This window comes from Lonchura striata, chromosome 4 (genome assembly GCF_050655825.1).
Source record: "Lonchura striata isolate lonStrDom1 chromosome 4, ASM5065582v1, whole genome shotgun sequence".
NCBI classification, from domain to species: domain Eukaryota; kingdom Metazoa; phylum Chordata; class Aves; order Passeriformes; family Estrildidae; genus Lonchura; species Lonchura striata.
In genome coordinates, this window is record NC_140706.1 from 14,460,950 (window position 1) to 14,482,183 (window position 21,234).

A 21,234-nucleotide genomic window follows, 5' to 3' on the forward strand; every position below is an offset into this window, starting at 1 on the left:
ATGTTCCTAGCTTTAAATACAGCTATCCAGGGACTCCCAGCAAGACATTTATTTTTATTATGTTTTTCTTTTGGACTTTATTCACAAAGCCAGCAAGGATAACTAAAAAGCTGAGATTTGAAAGAGGAAACGGGTTTAAATGAGAAATACCCTTTCAAGGAATTTTGGTGAAACATCTTGAAACAGAGATTAGAATGGAGATAGAATTTCCTAGGTGTTTAAACTTTCATGTTTTAGTAGAAAAAACCCCACCCTGTTTGAAACAGGCCTCAGATTTTTGAGGAGCCAATGGAATCAATGGAGTGTGACGTACATAGCTGGGACAAGGAATATACTGGAAGAAGCGAGCACAGTATCTTTAAGAAGTTGCCAAGACCTGCAGAAGGCTGACATGGGCAATTTCCTCCAAACTGAAGCTACAAGCAAATGAAATAGATGGAAGGTTGTTGAAACTGAAGGTATGAGTGTTCTCAGCTCTATACAAAATGAATGAGCAGAGAATTATGAGGATATCAGAGCTATCAAGAGTTTGGAGTAGGTGTATGCTGTATGAATGTGCAATCCCCTTTGTCAAGATGGTCCCATTAAACCTTAAAACTGAAAATTTTACTGGGAAGAGAATAAAAACATACCAGTTACTTTCATTCTTTACAATATAAACAGGCATACCTTCAAGGAAATCAAATGCTGCTTCGGAAGGATCTGTAAAGGCACTCAGGGTATCCCAGATTCAGGGCAGCAACTCTCCAGACCAGTGATGCTCAGTGTTGCAGAGGTGCCACTGCCTCTTCCAACAGCAAGGCAGTACCCAAAGTCTGTGGTGGCAAATGATCTTTTCCTAATGCAGAACCTGATACAGGTATCAGGCCACTTTTAGGTGTAGACACCCAAGCTGGTGTTGAACTTGCTTCACAGCGGACATCTCTGACTGTCACTACAACGAGGAACACCTGCTGCTCTTGGCAACCAAGTGTTTGTGGCAAATTTTTACTGAGTTTCTGGAGAGATTAAAGCAGCTCAGGACTGTATGCAGCCTCTGAGGGATCGGGGCCAGGGATCATTTTGTATAGGATAGTTTTGGAACATTTGTTGGGAGAGAAGCAGTACACGTGTATTTGGGATGGATGTCACAGATTAACCCCTGCCTCTCTCAAGAGAGAAGTAGATGCATTACTAGAGAAGCTGCTGGAATAGAAAACTGCCAACATCAGCAAAAATCTTGCCCCAACTGCTGAGTGCACCTACTGACTTTGGATCAGGCTCTAGAGGGAAATTTCACCAGTTGCAAAACTTAAAAACTCGCCAGACCCCACCTAAAAATGAAAATTGCAAACTTGTAACTGGTGACCCTCTAGGTCGTTTAAAAATCCATCACAAAGAAACACAACTAAAAAAAATCCACTAACGTGATTTAAAATCTATATAGTAGACAACACTATAGTATTTCAAGTTGAAGAGAGTTAAGAGATGCAAATAGCCTTTAAGTAGAATGCATCAGAAATATGAAGAGATCCTAAGAATAAGCCAACAGCCAGCTGGTAACACAGAGAGATGAGGCATGGCAAGCAGGACTCAAGGTCCTGTTCTGTAAAACTCTGGGAGGAGTTGAACTCAGTCTTCCACCAGCACATCTCTGCACACTCAGTATTTTAATATTCAGAGAAATGAAGCTGTCCCAAGAGAAGGATCTGGAAGAACAAACAGCCACTAAAACAAAAAAACCAGCCAAGTGGTTTAGAAATTTACTGGAATTGAAGCCTAGCCCCATTATTGCACCAAACAGCCCTGAGCAAAGCTCTCCATAAAACACTTTCAGTACATTCTGTTTCATCACAGTGCAGGACAGCATTTCTCTCCTGACCTCTAAATCTGCACGGGCTAGGAAAGTATCACTGCTTTATACATATGTCAAGATTCAAGCTGGAGTACAAACCTCACTTCTGAAGAAGATAGGTGTGACTGTGGCAGAAGATAGTCTTCTGCACTTCCTCCCTCTCCCACTTTACAATTGTCTTTGATGAGCAGTATGATTTGTCCCAAGATGAAAACCAGGTGAGAATTGCAGGAGGAACTGTCACATAACAAGATAAAATCTTAAAGTAGCTCCAGAGGTGCTTGCATTAGAATTGTGAATTCTGCAAAGCCAAAGACTGTAAACACTTCTAGCTCTTCCTGCTTATATATAAACACTTTAGAACTGCTTGTCTTACACTGGCAATACTTGGATACTGTATCAGCAATAAATCCAGTCATAATCATCCACATAACCAATGTCTGACTACTTGTGCCTGAGTCTTCTACTCTACTACTCTGCCTTAATGTGACTCCTGCTCCACACACCAAGGAACTGATTCTTCTTCCACTCCGTCTTGTGCTCGGAAAGGCTCTGGGAGACAGAAGCTACAAAAGAATTGGAAGCTGTAAACATTCAATCATAAAATCATGGAGGTTGGAAAAGATCTCCAAGATCATGGAGTCCAACCCTCGATCAAATGCCACCATATGAACTCAGTCACAGCACGGTGTCATGTCTGCTCACTCCTGAACAGTTCAGGGATGGTGACTCCACCAGCCACCTGGGAAGCCTGTTCCAACACTTAACTACCCTTTCAGTAAAGAAACTCTTCCTTATCAAGGAAGTTTCTCACATTTTGCTTAACTACAGCAGACTAGTACTGTTCCTGTAAAGGGCAATAGTAATTTAGATAAAACTTTGAAACTACTAAGCAAAAAAATATTGGGAAAGAATTCCCTATATAGATGGACAGTGATGTGGCCTAGCATAAATGTTGACAAGAAAGAAGGTGGCAGTAAGTGAAACATGCATAAGCTGAAAATCTGTGGAATTGGCAGTTTTTACTTTCTCTTAAAGTGGCTGTCCTGCAGAAAAAGAATTCCCTTAATGCCTTTGTATTACAGAATAACTTAATTATCAAAGAGATGTTCCATACACAAGATGTTCCCAGATGTTATTCCTAAATGCTATGCATCACTAGGGGGAAGGACAGTAGGACACCTCTTAGGAGCTCAGCTTTGAGAGACTGACACTGATCTTCAGAGCTCTTTTTATCTACTGAGATATCAGACAAGAGCCAGTCAAAAAGATCTGACACAAGTCAGAGCTCTGTCAATCATTATAATCCACCGGAAGAGCTCTGCCTGTGAAACAGGCAAAGATGAGCTGTCCTGGAGCAGGACAGGTACAACCAGCAGAGAGAATAAATGATAACAATGTACACTGCAGTGGTGAGGCTTCCTTAGGACCTCCTGAGCAGCCTAACTACTGAATTCAGGTGAAAGGAAACAAACAGAACAGGTGCAGGGAATGACTCCAAATCCCACCGAAAGTCTGGAAATTACCCATGGAAAAACAAACAGTTCAGCCTGTTTAGCCTTACAGAACAAAGGCTGAAACAAAATATACATCTTTGGTCCATGTCTACTGCAGGGGGCAAAGGGAAAAAATGGAAAAAAGGGAAGATTTAATATATCCTACAGCTGTGCATAAACATCAGTATTAGTAACATACAGGAATATATCAATCAGTATGCTACCAAGGCATGTATTAATATGGCAGCAGAGTTAAGGTAGAAAGTAAAAGGAATAATTTTCAGAGCTAAGATATTTTCTTCTTTTAGACTAACTTACTTAAAGTATTATGTGAGCATTTTTATAGTGTCCTAAGGAAGGCAAACAGTTGTAGACTTTCCCTCCTGTTTACATACCTAAAATATAAGCACCTGTGAACATTTTTTAAAGACACTAACCAGGTAAAGTTTATAGACATGACTCCAACCAGACACATTTGTAAAGACAAGTTCCTCAGTAAAACAACTGAAGAAAAATAAAATATGGCAACTCAGATTTTTGGCAAACATTTTATATTTTTTATACAAAAATCTCAGTAAGAAACCTAGCAGAATATCTGACCGAAACATCTGCCTTACAACAAGTTAAAAAAAACCCAACAAACTCACAAAAAAAAAAAAAAAAAGAAAATAAAGAAAAAAAAAGTAAAATTCGAACCCCCCAAATATTTTTTAATTATAAACCAGAATATCAACAAAACACTTAAAATAATCTCAGATTGTTTGGCAATTCATCACATCATAACAAGAGACACATTAGATCATAAGAAAAGTTTAACTTTATATACAACTTCACTTGAACATTTGCTCTTACCAGAGTTAATATACATTAAAAAAAGATTCTGGCAATAATACCAGCTTCTATTTTTAATACCTGTGTATAAAATGTAACATAAAATGCTGAAGCTCTATAGTTAGGAGAAGTGACATTTGATTTCAATGGGTCCCTCTTTGTTGAAAAAGATAAATACTGAAAGAACATGTGTTTAGTTGCAAAATAAAACTTTCATTTTAGGGTGGTATTGGTTGACTGTGAATAAATCTAACCTAGTACTATTTATTTCTTGAAGATGGTAGTAAATTTCCAAGTGAAAATATAATCTAGTAAGATTACATTTTAAATGCTGTACTTTGCCACAAATGTGAACAGAAAGGAGCCAAGTCCCTTTCACTATGCTAAACTACTTTAACGCATGCGAGAAAAATATTTTACCAACTGTCTGAGCATATTTTAGAGAACTTCAGATTTTAGACAGCCTGGGGGAGCGGAGGGGAAGCTTCCTACTGACATCTGCATAGAATGTAAAATATATAATTAAAAAACCCTAAGGTATATACTAAAGTTTACAGACCAATGCTTTCCATATAATAAATAAAATGTCCATCATTGATCAGATTCATACACAGAGTAAAATACAACCTATTTTTACAAGTTTATGTACAAAGTGTATTAGTAGGCACATGGGTGCCTTATGGGCTGGAAGCATCTGCATTAGCATGTCACATTGGGAAACTCCAACTTTCCAAGTCAGTGATAAAATATATAACTACTTTGTTTTTCATTCAGATACAAAGTAAACTTATTTTTCATCTGAAATAAATGTACATAATATTCTGTATAAACAATAGTTTATAAAGCTGTTTAAAATGTAACTTAAAAGTACTGCATTGTTTAACTTAGAGCTCTGAAACAAGCACGTGCAAATCCCTTTGCTTTAAAAAAAATAGAAGCACAGATGTTTGTTTTCTTTTTGACTCTTCCAAGAACAGTACTGGCTGGTAAAGATTATCGTTTTGCTTTCTTTAATGGCGTCTCCTCTGCTTTCTGCTGGCCTTTTCTCCGTACCACTGTTGGGCTGTCCTCCCTTTTACGCTTGGCAGACTGCACCTTTAACCTGGAAAGCATATTAATCATTATTTTCACAATGAAGAGTGGTCAGGAACAATTCTATTCAGAGGGCTGAACTAAATTGTCCATCTCTGATATATGACATAAAAGCTTACAACTAAAACCCACTTCTCAATAAAATATGGGGTACTAATTCTGTATGTTGGAGAGTGCTCCATATGCACAATTTGGGGCTAGAATTCACCTTCTTCCTTCTCTTTCTCTGGAAAGACTTGTAGATTCATAATAGATTTATAATGGACTTCATTACTCTTCATTACAAAAACAGAATAGCAGCAAAAGTGTCTCAAGCCCTGCATACACAAGAGGGAATAAAGGGCAGAGATCATATACCCTTACCCTGTGCATTCACACACCACTCTATCTGCTCACCATACTTCAGCTGCAGCTAACTGTAAATGGGCTTAAACTGAGATCTTTGAAGCATTAGACTCATGTCATCATATTTAGCTTTGACCTGAACTACCAATGCTGTTAACCCCCACACAGGAAAGAATCACAGCTAGTTTAACAGAAGTTAAAATGCTACATAAACAGCATTTTCAGATTCTCACAAGAGGTTTCCAAGGATATAAGAAAAAAATCTATAGTCTTCCAAATGTCAAATAAAGGAAGAAAAAGAAAAAAATGTAAACAGAAGAAAATCCTTTAAAAGCTTTTATAATTCATATGAGAACAGAACAAAACTAGTCTGCTGTTCAGATTTTGAAGCAGTGTGTTACATATAAGGAAAGGATCTCTGTAGTGGCTTCCAAAACAAATACTCAAAGTAGATTCAACTTTAATACTTACTGTGTCAATGGAGGAGATTTATTGATTTTTGTATCACTTGGAGATCTTTTTTTAGCTGCTAGTTTCTGTCGTTTTCTAGGAGAAACTGAACTTGGACTGCTGCCTTTAGAAGTCGCACGTGTGGTTGGCTTGCTGGGCTGTTTTCTGTAATACAAAAGAATGATGAATTTATATATAACAAAATACTTTTACCAAGTCAATTTCTTGCATACCAAGTGTAGATAACTAAGACTGCACAGTATTTGCAACAAGTAAATCAAAGTTGCCAAAAGAAACAGTGAAAAAACTGTATTTGCCTGCTTCAAGACACACTGTGAAGTCAAGCTGGGTATTTTTGTATCAAATGTAGAATCAAAATATTGCGCTACTGACAATATTTGGCATTTGCAAAAAAAAAAACCAAACCAACAAAATCAAACCAATCCATTCCAAATATTAAAATATTTTTTGTACCTAAGTGTCTATGTTTAAAAGAATATCCTGTAGTCTGAATTCACTCATATAAAGCTTTGGTATGCACAAGTTCAGAAACCTGGAAAACTGTATTGGTGATTCATTTCATAATTTAGAGAAAAGGTGACTTAAGTCAGAGAAATCCAGCAATGCTGAATATGAAGAAGCATCCTCTTCCACAGACTTATTCCCAAAAGCTATTTATAAAATGCAGACTGTATGCAGCACCTTAAGGTAGAGATGCTTTGCTGCAATCAGAGCCAGAAAGGTAGCATTGGATATCTGAGACACAACCCCAAATTTACAAAAAAAAGTAGATGTTTCCACAAGCAGAATAAACCCATAAAAACCTTTATTACAATTTCAGAGTTAACAGTTATGTGAGACTAAAGGAAGTCCTCATGCCTTTACTAAAACAAACCATGTTGTTTACTAAGTCGTAGTGGTAAACCTTCATAGGTTTTACGTAAATGAAGAATCATGGAACTACTTTTGGATTCAGTTCTGAAATTATCAGCTCAAGAAAACTGTGGCAACTGTGCTTCAAGTACTGCCTAAAGACTACCATATAATATATACAATATAACATAATATCCTTAAGAGGGAAGTAAATATGGTCAGTTGAAAGTAATCCCACCACCAACATAAAAAAATGCCTGGACTCCAATTCTCTTCTGAAAGAGAGCAACACACATCAAAACTTCCCAAAGCTGCTATGTTTCATTGTTTCCATAATAACATCAAGAGGATGAGCTGTGCTAGAATTCATGATGCCTACAAAAAAGCAGACCAGTGCTAAGGCAGATGAAGAACAGCTTCCTGAAAACAGAACTCTTGCTATCCACACTTGTTTTTGCAGCAAGACTGCTGTCCAAGCTTGTAGATCACCATACTAGAAATAAAATCCTCCAGTACTGCAGATTCATGTATTTAACTTGGACAGTACTTAAAGAAACAAACTGGGCTAATTATATTTTCATCTTGTTCCAACACCAAATGGTGAATTGTACAGTCAACTCTGATGTCCTCTTTTACCCATCAGAACCAAGTGTTCTTAGACTTAAATTCTGAGGCATCAGTAGGATGAAGAGTACCAACAGGATCAATTTTTGCCTCGTTACATATTCAAATATGCCTTTTGAGACCCTAACAATTTCCCTTAGCCTCACCTTTTGCCTCTTCATTCCTAGAATTAGAATCAAAATTATTTGGGAAGCTCTTATCAATTTAAAACAAACAGAAAAAGGCAAAAAGAGGAAGCAACAGGCTCTTCTCTACAACAAACCCCACAATAACTGATAACAAGGTAGAAAAAAGCTCGTTATTAAGAGTGTCTATATGGTTACCTTTGAGCCTCTAATCTTGTGGCTGATCTAGTTGTGGCCCCAGAATGTGCATCGTCATCTTCCTCACCATCATCTTCCTCACCTTCCTCTTGGTCTTTTAGCTCATCTTCAGAAGATGTTAATTTCCGACGTTTCTTCTCCGGCTCCAGTGTTTCTGTCCATTTAAAATTTTAAACATATGCTATAATTTTCCAAAAGGCCTCCAAAAGGACATGAACACTTAATTTAGAAAAAGTATTCTAGTCACAAGTCCCATTTTCAGTAAGTAATTTTCCATTTCCTTCATATTTCAACATTTTTAATTCACACTTGTTTGACTTAATCTTGCTAACACATTCACCACAGTTTACTTACACAGCTCCTAGCCAGAATTCATAGAAAATTCATGAGGCTTTATAGAAGCATCTGGGATGTAGCAATTCTGACATGAGATTACAGCAATTTACACGTATTTACATAATATTTACACTAGCTGTAACTCAATGATTTTTCCTCAAGAAAGGAAAATTGAATAAAGCTTATCTTGTTGCTATTAGTAAACAGAAAGGCACAGCAGTATTTTCTTATTCTGTCAGGAGTAGCACAGCTTCTCATGCTTTTACCCATTTCCTCGGATTGAACCAGGGAACGCCTGGGCTTTCTTCCCCTTTTACGTACAACCATTTCTGCTTTCTCAGCTTCATCTTCCTGAAAAAACAAAATGGAATAATGTAAATCAAGAACTATTTACTTTACACAGAAGACTGACATTTTTCATTACATACTGCTTGTAAATTTAAAATTCACACTTACATTTGTTGTTTCTTTCTTATTAGATATGTCTGTACCTAAAAAGAAAGGAAAGAAAACTTGATCCTGAACTTCAAATCTTTCACCAATCAATTTAAAAGGGAATTCTTTCATATTCTCTCAACTTTGTGTAAGCATCACAGTAGCTCTAAAAGCATTCCAAATATCTTTCTAATTTACAAAATAGCTTTTCTGTATTTTGTTATATACAGAGTATACAGAGACTGGGACAATAATTAAAGTTTTTTTTACATACTAAGGCTTTATATGACTGACAGTATTTACTGCTTTGTTGCATATGCTGTTCTGTTTTAATAGAAAAGCAGAAGACACTTATCCCCTTGTAGCTACTGTCAACCAATTACAGAATCACAGAAAAATTTGGCATAGAAGAGGCCTCTAGAGGTCACCTAGTCCAATCTCCTTTTAAAGCATGGCTAAATTAATTGATCTAATCTTGCACAAGATCTTGTTCAGTCCAATTTTGAAAGTCTCCAAGAACATGGTTCCTTCAGGTGATCTGTTCTAGCACTTAACTGTGCTCATACCATGACTGAGATAAAGCTCAAAAAGACACTATTTAAAAACCTTCTAGTATATGAATGACATAACTTCCTCTGCTGAAATACTTCTTACTTCCAACGCAGTAATTTTAACAGGCCAGCCTATACACGTTAAAACAGATTTTTAACTCTACAGCCCATGTCTCAACTTTGCTTCTCTCCATGATTACTTCTATCCTGACTCTATGATGAGAGAGATTATTTTACATAGCTTTTGAACTCTGTCACACAGAAGTATCTCCAACACTGCAAGGATAAAAATCCTTAGCAGTAGGAAAGAGAAACCGCTTTAAATAAAAAAAATAAAAGCAAGTTTTTATATATTTTCCCCCCTGCCATAAAATTGCTGTCTAATTTCTGAAAGCTAAATAACAGAGGATACAAACTCTAAACTCCTCATCAATTAGACTGAGAAAATAAACAAAAGAACGACAGTGCAAAGGATCTAAAATAGATCTCAAAGAGCAGAAAGATATTCTAAAATTCACACACAAGCTTTTTGGCACTCCTTTGTAAGGTAATAGGGAAAAACTTTTATACAAAAGCAAATTAAGTTAACCAGAAATATATTTAAGAGTTCAAAAATTAAGTGAAATGAAATAAAACATAGGACCATCCACTGTATTAAACTCAACACATAACATAAGCACATACATCATACAATCAGCCTGTATTATTTCTATTGTGTTCAAAAGAGATACTTCATAATTCTGGTTCACTTTGGCAAATCTCTAGCAAAGGGGTTCTTGACTGAAGAATAATCCCATCTAGGTCGATGACATGTCTAACATAATCCTCTGTAAGATAGGAAAATGTACCACTTATGCCTAAAGAGAAGTATAAAAATAGTAATACATAGTATCTAAAAATTGTACTAATTTTAGAGTAGCAACTGTTGATTAGTGCTAAATAGTTGGTTTCAAGTTCAGTGTTAGTGTTATGGGAGGATGATACCTTCAGAAAACATGTGTATCTTAAGTGCATGTGCTGTAGTGGCCAAAAATAAAACTCTGCATCCCACTCCACACATGGGTCTGTCCCTATAGCAAATCCTTACGCAGAACACCGAGAAAGTACCAGAGTAAGTGAACTGCACAGAGGGATTCAACTTGGCTTCCTTTTCATTACCAGGGGTTCTTAACCCCATGAATGCTAATACATTATGAAAAATTTAACAGTACATTCCCTTCTATATACTCCTCTGAATATTGCTGTGATACTAACAGCCCATTACCTGGAAAACAGAAACATTATGTAACACACCCAAACTTTAAGTACACAGTCAGGTGTCTGTGCTTTTGAATAAAAAGCAAAGCAGAATGCACTTTTATTTCATTCTCACATTCTTGTCTGTTCTCTTTGCAGTTCACAGAAGTCAAGTATCACACAGCGAACTAACCCTCCAGAGACAATTCTGAAGCAAATGGATTAAAACTGACATTTTAACAAATGTGGAAAAATAGGAAACAGCCTATATGTTCACTGCAGCTGGATTAGTGTATCTGTAGAAGCCTAAGCTTTTGGAAACTCCAGAAGATTTGTTTTGAAGACTTGGTTTCTCAGATTTTTTGCATGTTTGTTTGTATCCATTTACAAACCATTTTTTAACTTACTTTCCAGTCCACCTGCTTCCTAAAATGGTTTTACAAAGTTTTTCTTATGAATGGCCATAATTAAAAAGACACATTTAAACAACCAGTGCAGTTCAGACTCTATACACAAGAAAAAATAGGAAAGAGAAATACAAAGCTAAGCAAGCTAAGTGACCATGTTCCAAAGATCTTACAGCAGTTGTGAAAAGGGAAATAAATATCCCCTCAAGATACCCCTAAGATCTTTAGATACATAGCCACAGATAAAACAACTACCTGAATAAAGTTTGAAATGTAAAGTAGTAAGTGTGATTGACAGTCACTGTATGAAAGAAAGCAGGCAGAAAGGGAAACAGTCACTAAGAGCCAGCCTGACAGGGCACCTGCCTTCCTCTGAAGCTCTGCCATGTACTTAGCCTACTCAGTTGTTTGGTACATTCTGCAGTGCATTATTCAGCACTGAGCAATGCTGCTACCTCTTTGAACTAAGTTCTTATCAAGCTGCTCTTTTTTGAAACAAAAAGCTTGGTAGGAATTGGAGACAAGTCTTCATCTCTTTCTTCAGATGCTTTCATTCTTGAATAACACTGACTGACAGAGATGATGTCAGGACAACGAGGGACCCGTGTGATTTTTGTGAAAACTCTCTTCTATTTCTTCCATATCTCATTTTATATGTTGAGGCAAGTATAATTTGCTTACCTGTTTGAGGTGTTTTCCCTCTACTTGTGAAGGCAGGAGACTGCAGCTGAAATTAAAAAAAGTGGGTTTTTTAATTTAAAGAAATTCAGAAAAATTTAGCATTGTGTTACATTATCACAGAAACTTGCTCACATTCAGTGTAGAATGAATCCATAAATCTAGAAGATGTGAACACTAATAAGCACACAAAGTTTGTACTGTAGTTTAAGAGTAGGATGCATTTTTCCATTTTGCTAAATAACTGAAACAAGTCAAATCAGCCCATAAACAAATCACAACACTTTCAGCAACCTGACACTAAAGTCATTGCAATAAAAGACACAAAAGATACAAGCAGTGTCAGTCAAACACATTTCCAAGTATTTAATTATCAATGAAGAAGTTAGTACAGTCACTTTATGTAATCTCACATACAGATTTACAGAACTACAAGTCACCAGAAATTGTTTATTTACTCAGAATGCAGAAAAAGCTATATATAATTACACACTGTCCTATGATGACTGTCCAAAAACTTCAGCTTTCACCACTGAATGACCACACCACGATGCCTACAGTTCCTCTGAAGTAGCAACATGTTCCCAAGCAGCCCTGGGGAAACTGTCATGCCCTCCTGTCTCAGATGGGAGGGCAGGTATCACTCCTCCCTGAGCCAGCCTGCAGCTCACACCAACCCCTCACTCATCACTAGGAAGTACAAGACCTTTAAACACTTGAACCAGAACAAGATGATTCTGTTCCAGTACTGAGGGTACCAAGGTACACCTATTAAAATTAATTTTAATCCTTAATTGGACAAAAAACACCCCAAAAACAACAAAACAAAAACCAACCCAAAACAGCAAAACAGAAAAATCAAATACCAAAATCCATACCAGTTCAAATTACATTTCATTAAATTAACATTGAAAAAAAACTCGATGAGGAAAGACAAGGAATTCTGAAAGGGAATTCCAGCCAATCTGTAAGAACAGACAGGACTCAAAGGGCTGCCTGAAATATGAGGACAGAACAAGCAGAGACAATAATTCCTTTTATCCATAAACTAGGTAAATTCCCAAGATCTCCAACAGCCATGCCAGCTGGTGCCTCACCAGGCAAGCAGGAAGAAAACCTGTGTTTTAACACAACTTCATTTTTAAAATCCACCCTTTTCTGTGCAACAACGTTGATTCTGAAATAGAGGAATTCCCTAGAGAGAAGCCTTTAACCAGAATAAATCCAACTGGCTGTACTCCACAAACATGCCTGACCCATCACTGCCCTGTGCTGAAATCCAAGTGGACTGCAGAAACAGACCACTTTCTTAGCTGTGAATATCCTTCACAGAGGTTAGGAAATAAAACTACCACTGAGCTTTAGAAGACAGACATGTTTCATGAGCTCCTAGGTTACTCACCAGTATGTCTCTTGCATGAGATGTTGCAATATATATGTAATACAACTGCTTTATATAACATTTTATTTTACAGCTATGAAAAGATTCCATGTGCTATTATTATGATATATTGAGAAGAGGGGAAAAAAAATTTGTTTTTGAAATAAAGTCACCCTTGCTCTTCAGGCCAAAATTACTCTCAGCACGAACTAAAAGACACATATGCACACCACCAAAAATTCACCCTGCACACAGGTATATATTGCTAGCTAGAATAACACTTAGATTTGTATTAAGTGAACTAAGTGTGAAGGTGATAGGTAATTTGCTATGTTCTGAATTAACACTATAGTTTTCTTAAAAAGTTCAGCTATATTAAGAGATACTATTAATATGTTTTGTTTACTTAGACTGAACTCGATTATCCAGTTTTCCATAAGATGTTTCTGAAATGCTGTTAACTGTTAAACAGATCAATGGCTCTTGAAATACTGTGTTTAAATGCACCCAAACAAAATAAAGGCACTTACATTCCCAGTGCTCAAATCAGCTTTTGACTCCCCACCTGAGGGAAGAAATACGAGTTCAGAACTTGAATGTCACTATTATCTTTGTTTTTCCACACAAGTATTATGAACTACTTACCACCAGGCTGTACTGCTTCTAGAGGGTATTTACGAGGCCGTCCCCTTTTGCGTTTCACTACTACAGGCTGATTTTCCTATTAAAAATAAAGGACAAAAATATTTTACTTACTGCGACTGACATTTAGCATTTAGGCAATACAATACAAAGACTGCTGGCTTAATTAATAATGGTAGTACTTTTCAGTTAAAAAATATATGAGGCAAGTTTAATAGCAAGAGATGCTGCCTTTTATGAAATCAACCAATACAGGTTTTTGAAAAGAAATGAGAACTCCCAGTTATACAAAATTCTCAGCAGTTTGACTAAGGCACAAAGCATGTCTGAGAATGCAGTGCCTTCTGCTCCCCTAGCCCAAAATCTCTATCACTTGGTCTCACAAATGCTGCTGGCTTACCCCATGCAAGAACTCCAGACTTTACATCCCATGAGCCCCTTTTACCACAGGCTACATCCTGTATGTTGAGCAAGTGCTTCAAACAGTTAATATTATAATTATCCCAATACAAAGATTGCTGTTATTCTTTATATAAACAGGATCTTTAGCAAAAAGAGCCCCTTCTTGTGAAAAGTTAAGCATTGAAACAAAAGTTTTAAGTAAAAAGTAGATGCTCAGATTGTGAAATCCGCAATAAGACTCTCTTATATACAAGAAAAGCTTAAATGCCTCATTCAGCATTTACAGAAGTTTAGCTGTATCTCCCCCAGAATGGTTCTTAGAGACTCAAGCCTTGAGTGAACAAATATAAAAACATATTATTTAAACTTCCTTCTACTTCCAAATTTGTGGCAAAAAAACCCCAAATGATGAAATCCAACACCTTTCTGAGATCAGTGTCTATTTCTAGAGGCCAGCATCAATTTTAATCTTGAGGGATCAAAACATTTGTTTATAACCCATACTGTTATACCCATACTAACTATTTCAAGTATGTGCCTAGGGGATTATAAAGACTTTAAAAACTGTTGACAGTATTTTCTAAAGGCAAGCTGTATTTGACTAAACTGTCCACATCAATTACAAAGTTTCCAGAAAACATGATTTCTATACAATATAATTCTATATAATTGCTTTCTAGACATTTTGTAAGCACTATTAAGCCTAGGAAGGGAGTTAGTCCTACTTCAATAATGAGACATTCTGTGAGTTTATACTTTATGACAGAGCTATGTAAGTCCTTGGTACTTTCTGAAGATAATTTTAATATTGCTGTCTACAAAACACAAAGTACTTATGTACCGCAAAGACAAAGTACTGTAAACCTTCATTATCTCACTGAGTTAACATGAATAAGACCATTCACCTCTGGAGAATTTTCGTTTGATTCTGGACTGTGCTTTTTCTTTTCAGACACTTCCTGTTCAAAGTTAAGGCCATCTTCATACATACAAAAAAAAAAAAAAAAGAAATGTTATGCCTTTGTTTTATTAGGCAAAAGAAATAACAGAAGCCACAACCTCCACACTGAAAATGTTATTTCATTCTTTAGCCCAAAATTCCCTAGAAACACCCATCAGAAATCAACACTGTTTCCCTTGTAGCAACAGTGTATTGGTCTTCCAAAATGCTTCCTACTAACACCAGACAAGTTAGGGAAGTCTTCTTTTTTAAGGTAAGAACAAAAGCTCAATTGTGACATACTACAAAATGGTAGGACAAATACAAGCCTCTATTCCATTTTCTCACATGTTCCATGAAACAGGAAGCTGAGGATACATGCACATTGCAGAACAGATTCAGACTTGTCAGCATGCTCTCATGAGAAACAAAACTATTAATATGTCAAACTAACATCAGGGAACATTCCAGGGAGCATTCTTTGTTCCCACAAAGACAGACTGAAGTAACATCAAAGCCACATTAATTATGTGGACACACTGTCTTTTATTGTTTATTTTAGTGCAATTAAGTCAATTACAACAGTGTAAATTGCACTTTTCTGGTTGTTTACAGAAGCAAACAAAACTCATTTGATGGTTATGTCATGGATTTTCACCTAGGACAGCTCTTGCTGGTAGTTAAGAGGTAGATGTTTTTATCACATAATGCTGATTGTTCTATTTTCCCCATCTACCTGTTTTATTTCCCATTGGCTTTCCTACCCAAGATACATACTGAAGCAATAATGGAGCCAACAGGTGGTAACAGCAAAAACACCAAAACTTTTATCACCATTAAAGAAACTAAGATTAATGCATTATTTGCTAGCAGTTAATAGAGCAGAAATCAACTAAAATATATGCAAGCATATTTGCTGGGATCAAGTTCCCACTTTCTCTCAAAAATCATTCAAATGAAAATAAATTAACATTCAATATGGGTTCAGAAAATTTGCCATAATGGGTAGTTTAATTACCTTTTTCTTCTGTGGTACTTCTAGGAGGTGTTTGAGTTACATCAATTTCTTTGGACACTTCTGCTGCATCACCAGAAATAACTTCCTACATTGTTTTGAAACAAGAGAGGAAAGATGTTTTACTACACATTAAAAATCATTGCCAGTTACACTGAAAAACCACCCCACCTCAATACATGAGTAGTTATTTCACTCATCAAGGTTTTGTACAGTCTCTTAAAAACTTTGATGCTCTCAAATCAGTGGGTGAGTTAGTCCCAAATATACTGCATGTATGCCTAAAAATAACATCTGTCTTGTCCTAATTCCTGTTTTGATTTAGCAGAACTCAGGTACAGTGCAATATACCCTCCTGAAGAGCTCAGGTCAGTACACCCATGCAGACGCTGAACTGACTGGAGAGCTGGCATCCAACAATGCTCCATGAGATCCCAAGCTCCCAACTCCTGTGCAACTCAGTCCTCTCACTCTTCCACACGTCAAAGAGGTCCAACACAGACCCCTGCCATGTTTTTTGTCTCCTCCACTCAAAAGTATCATCATCTAGTCAGTTCTTTTGTATTCAAATGGATACACCTCCCAAAATAAACTGATAAAGAAATTGCGATTAGATTTTCATCTTATTTACAACTGCAGAACATAAAGAGTTCTTGAAAATACCTTGATGTTACCAGACTTGTCAGAACACTGACTTTGTTCATCATCTTTTAGCACATTCTGAGCAATCTGCTGTTTGCCTGTAAAAGCAATTGACAATTGAAGTGTTAAAAAAGTGTCTTCTGCATTTGTCATATTTTTGTGCCACTTTTATACCAGCTCATTATTACTGAGATTCAAAAGTCTGAAAAGCAGTCTCTTACAAAAATATGAACAGGAAGTTACTCTAACCACTCTTTGAAAAGAGAAGACAACACAATAGCAGAAGGGAATTACATGTTTCTTGTATGTTACAGGTGTGGGTTTGTTTGCTTGTTTGTTTTTAAAGATAAGCTCAAATTTGAAATTTGGTAGATAACACATCAAGAAATAGAACACCAACCTCAACTTCAACTCACCCAGAGATAGGGAAAGCAGTTAATGCTATGTGGGACATAATGAATATGTAACTTTTAATCACTCACTTCATCAGATCACAATTCTTAGAAGAGGAATAAAAGCTCTTATGAAAAAAATGCTATTATTAATGATACTAATTTTTTTCTGAAGTGTTCTGATGCTGAATAAAAGTAAGAAGTTGAATCCAGAGCTTGAAGAGATATTACAGTTAGTCTTGTAATTACTCCATCAACAAAATGGCCAACTTATTTTGACACTAACTGCATCTAAATTTAATTTAGAAATGTTTATGTCATTCAATGAACTGAATTCCTTCTCACTTTTTACTTCCAGACAAATAAAAGGCTACACTAAAATTTATTTATTTCCACCTAAGAAAAGGAACCATCCATCCCCTCAAAATTTAGATTTTCCTGATGACCAGCTTACTTATCTTTTATAAGTATAAAATTAGTAATTATTTTACAGGCTAAACAGAAAATGTTTTGTCACCTATGATTAAATAATGCAGTAATTAAATTTGTTTTAATATTTTTATCAAATATATTAACTGAGATATTAGAAATTGTTTTGGGAATATAAATTGCTTTGGAGTTTGGAATTTCCCCTATTCTATTCTCAAAAATACCATTTTATGGTCTAGACACAGTAGAACATGGCTTTGCCACAGAAAAGCTTTGCACAAATTCCTGTACTTCTGTATCACTTACATTTTTCTTTATCCAATGTTTCTGAAGATTTACATTGAATTCCTCTGGATCTGTGTTCTTCAGTTATCTGGGTAGCCAAGTTTTCCACCTACACACAAAACACAAAGAAAGATAGCTTATTTTTTTCCAGGAAATTTATAAACACAGAAGGGAGGAACTTTTCCCTACTTGCTACTTCCAAGCACAACATACATTAAAATGGAAAGCAGCCGTCATGAAGGAATTTATTCCTAGAACTCAAGTAACATTCCTACTACAGAACAGCATGACCAAAAAACTTCAAACTTGCAGTATTTTCAGAATTTTTTATTGATATTTTCATTGAAAAAAGTCTAAGAATTAAGCACCCTACTACATTTTTAAAAGTACTTAATCACAGTAAACCACACAGAGTATTTCTGGATTTAACATTTTCCTACACTCAGGAACAACAGAATTATCTCATTAGCATCAGAAATGTGGCCAACCAGCATTTCAATACAGTAATAAATATATTTACTACCCAAGTTTAATTAATCACAAACACAATTTCAGCCTCCTACCTGTATTAAATGTATTGGTTTTGCTCCATAAGATACACTTTATATTTGCAAGTTTCCAAGTTATCCCTCTTATAAGTTCTTGTGAAAGATAGCATACTGCATTAAACAGGTTTCTAACTGTGACCAAAACCTCTATTTTTTTCCTCTAGTCTCATTTTCCTCTCTTCTCTCTTCTGGCAGTTAACAATCGTGAAATAGTCATAGGCCATTGGACAACAATACAAGATTTGCTTACTGGCAGATTTGAAAGAATAATTAGACATCAACCTACACAGCTGCAGAGTTTCAATAAACATAGGCTATGCATATACAAAAATAATATTTTCCTTTACAGAATACTTAATGTAAATAGAAATAAATTCAAGTATGAGAAAAGCAGCACAGATTTAGATAATAAATTTAAAAACCTAGTACTTACATGAGAAGTTTCTTTTTCTAAAGGAGTATTCCTCTGCAGCATATCTATTAAAAATAAGTTTAACACAATCAGAAAAGCTAAGCAACCACAAAGTATCACACTATCCTGTACTTCACCTCCCTGAAAGGATTCCAGACAACCTGAAACTATATAAACTTACTTTCAATGTCAGAAGTAAGGGACAACCAATCTTCTCTTTAACAGTCTACCCATACCCACAAAACAAAACAAGATATGAATTTCTCAGCACAGAATAACTGAGAATCACTTTATGGTTGAAATACAGCCAATGAAGGGGCTGTCGTCTTTCAAATTTACGGCAAATTTGAAATTTCAAATATATTCTACATCTGAATCAGAATTTCATCCCTCACAATCTCAGATTCTGGATCATGAGATGAAATAGAACGTGATTAAGCTACATTAGAATTCCAGAGAACTAAAGTTTGCATAATTGTACTACTAAAACCTGTAGCTGACAGAATGCACATAAGGAAACTGTCCAGTTGCTAAACTCCACTATACTCTGATGAAGCAGAGCCTCAGCCTTCCCTATCACAAAAATAGGGAAAATAATTATAAGAGTTGATAAGTGGTCTGCAGTTTTGAAAGAATTCCATACCTTTCAATACACAATGAGAATTATAAAGAAGCTGCTCCATCAAGTGTTCTTAAAATCTGATTCATAAAAGCACCAAATGAATACTTTGATTAAAAAAAATCTGCTAAAACATTCCAAGCAACTTTCCCTTCAGCTACCACAAAAACATAAACCTAAAATCAAATAAACCCAATTTTTTTAACATAGAGTTTTATGTATTTTGTAGCTTGTTTCTTAAATCTCCATGTTTTAGCAATAATTCTTTCACAGCTATATTGCTGAGTTGCACATCTTTCAATTTTTAAAGCAGCGTCAAATTAAGAGCTAGTTCCTACCCACTCAAACAGCAATGATTTGTTTACATTCCAAAGAATCTTGGACTACTAAACTACTGTGTCTGCTGTTCATACTCATGACAGGACACACATTTGTCTTTTAAACAACTTCCTTTTACGTATGTTGAGCTGTATGTATATATGCATGCATATATACATATAAGAGAGATTATTGTGGGGGAGGGAAAAAAAACTCTCTACCAAGATCTACACAGCATTAGTCTTCAGTATGTCATATCGAACATGATTTATACAACAAATGGACTTTTGTTAAACATTTCACAAGAAACAAGATTATCTCAGCATGTTCAATCTGCACATTTAAAATTTTAAGTACTGTCTGTCTAGATGACAGAATGATGGGAAGTGGCAGTTTTAAAGGCACTTCAAAGAAACCTCACAGAAAAACCTGTTCAAATTTAGATCTGTCATTCTGAAGTCTACATTCTTCTAACCAATTCTCACGGTTTACATTTGCTTTCTTGTGAGCAGAGTATGTCTCTTATCACTCAGCTGAATATACAACACCCTATAACCAGATATATGAATCTGACTTACCTGGAGAATACAAAAAGAATTCCAAAGTTTTATACCAATGCTCATATCCCACCTTACAGCTGTTTTTGTTTTCTATTTGGTATGTCTAAAAATTCAGATCTGAGTTTAACAGTCTGTCCCTTCACAGAATGTAGGCCTTCAGCTGCAACCTTCTGTTAGAGGAAATGCATCTTTAACCTCCCTGGACAATATAAGCAGCAGTAACACCGGTACCTCTTGGGATTCATTTTAGTTCTGCTTGCTATTGCAGTAACTGAGGATTAGCTCTCATCTGGTAGTGTTGTAAACATCTCTGTAACGCATCTGGACCACAAAATCCATCAAGATGGGCACAAAGAAGGAGTTTGTTTCTGGTTTAACAAGAAAGTCAAACAATTGCAATACATAATTTGGGCTTGGGAAGAATGGATTCTTTTTCAGTTTTGGTCCTACTGAAGATTACTTTAAGTACATGGAAAAGCAACCACTGAGCACAGATCCAAGTTGACTAATTGTTGTTTCTAATTACTAGATTATTACCTACTTGTTACTGCCCTTCAAATTTGAGTGAATGGGCACAATTATTTTAATCTTTTAGAGAGTAAGAATTAAAAAAAAACCAACAGAAATTTTCTGTAAAGTCTTTGTGACTTGTCCTATAGTACTTACTATTTTCATATCGTCACAAGGCCTGTCACAGCACCCTAAAACCAAGATGTTCTACACCTATAAGGAAAAAAGCTATTCCTTGGGGAAGTTTCTGCATCTTTCCTAGACAAATGTTTTTCTTTATTTATTAATTCTAAGTAGAATATTAGCAGTTGACTTTTTTAAAATCTCAAATTTTAAAATCCTTTCCTACTTTCAGCATATCATGTTGGAGGGAAGTCTGACCCACCTTTCCCACAAACCAAATTCAAGCCCCCTGAACTCCTAGACTAAAGTTAAAGACTTCTGAAGGCTTTCTTCAACTCCTTTATACATCATATATAACAGATCTGCAACCTTCTAATCATAAGTAATAGTCCCTTCAGCATGAAACTAAGTTGCTACCAAGCATAACAATCACCTTTTTGCAATTCTTTAGTCTGAAGATCCACACATCCTTCTTCACTTCTTGCACTTTCAGGCTGTTGTGAAT

General features: G+C 35.9%; 1 protein-coding gene across 2 annotated transcripts in view; it reads right to left on the reverse strand.

Moving 5' to 3' along the window:
* Nucleotides 1-4,124: 4,124 nt before the first annotated feature.
* Nucleotides 4,125-21,234, reverse strand: part of BOD1L1 (biorientation of chromosomes in cell division 1 like 1) — a 35,533-nt gene continuing 18,423 nt past the window's right edge. Inside the window, exons 12-25 of one of the 2 annotated variants that reach the window (XM_021554410.4) lie at nucleotides 21,163-21,223; nucleotides 18,621-18,664; nucleotides 17,661-17,748; nucleotides 16,555-16,631; nucleotides 15,895-15,979; nucleotides 14,842-14,915; nucleotides 13,538-13,613; nucleotides 13,423-13,457; nucleotides 11,515-11,560; nucleotides 8,661-8,695; nucleotides 8,471-8,555; nucleotides 7,869-8,022; nucleotides 6,070-6,213; nucleotides 4,125-5,263 (exon numbers count right to left, since the gene is read on the reverse strand). In XM_021554410.4, the coding sequence (XP_021410085.2) occupies nucleotides 5,155-5,263; nucleotides 6,070-6,213; nucleotides 7,869-8,022; nucleotides 8,471-8,555; nucleotides 8,661-8,695; nucleotides 11,515-11,560; nucleotides 13,423-13,457; nucleotides 13,538-13,613; nucleotides 14,842-14,915; nucleotides 15,895-15,979; nucleotides 16,555-16,631; nucleotides 17,661-17,748; nucleotides 18,621-18,664; nucleotides 21,163-21,223 (1,113 nt within the window). In that variant the 3' untranslated portion in view covers nucleotides 4,125-5,154. The remainder of the gene's footprint in view (nucleotides 5,264-6,069; nucleotides 6,214-7,868; nucleotides 8,023-8,470; nucleotides 8,556-8,660; nucleotides 8,696-11,514; nucleotides 11,561-13,422; nucleotides 13,458-13,537; nucleotides 13,614-14,841; nucleotides 14,916-15,894; nucleotides 15,980-16,554; nucleotides 16,632-17,660; nucleotides 17,749-18,620; nucleotides 18,665-21,162; nucleotides 21,224-21,234) is intronic. The other variant, XR_014954721.1, reaches the window with a different exon arrangement.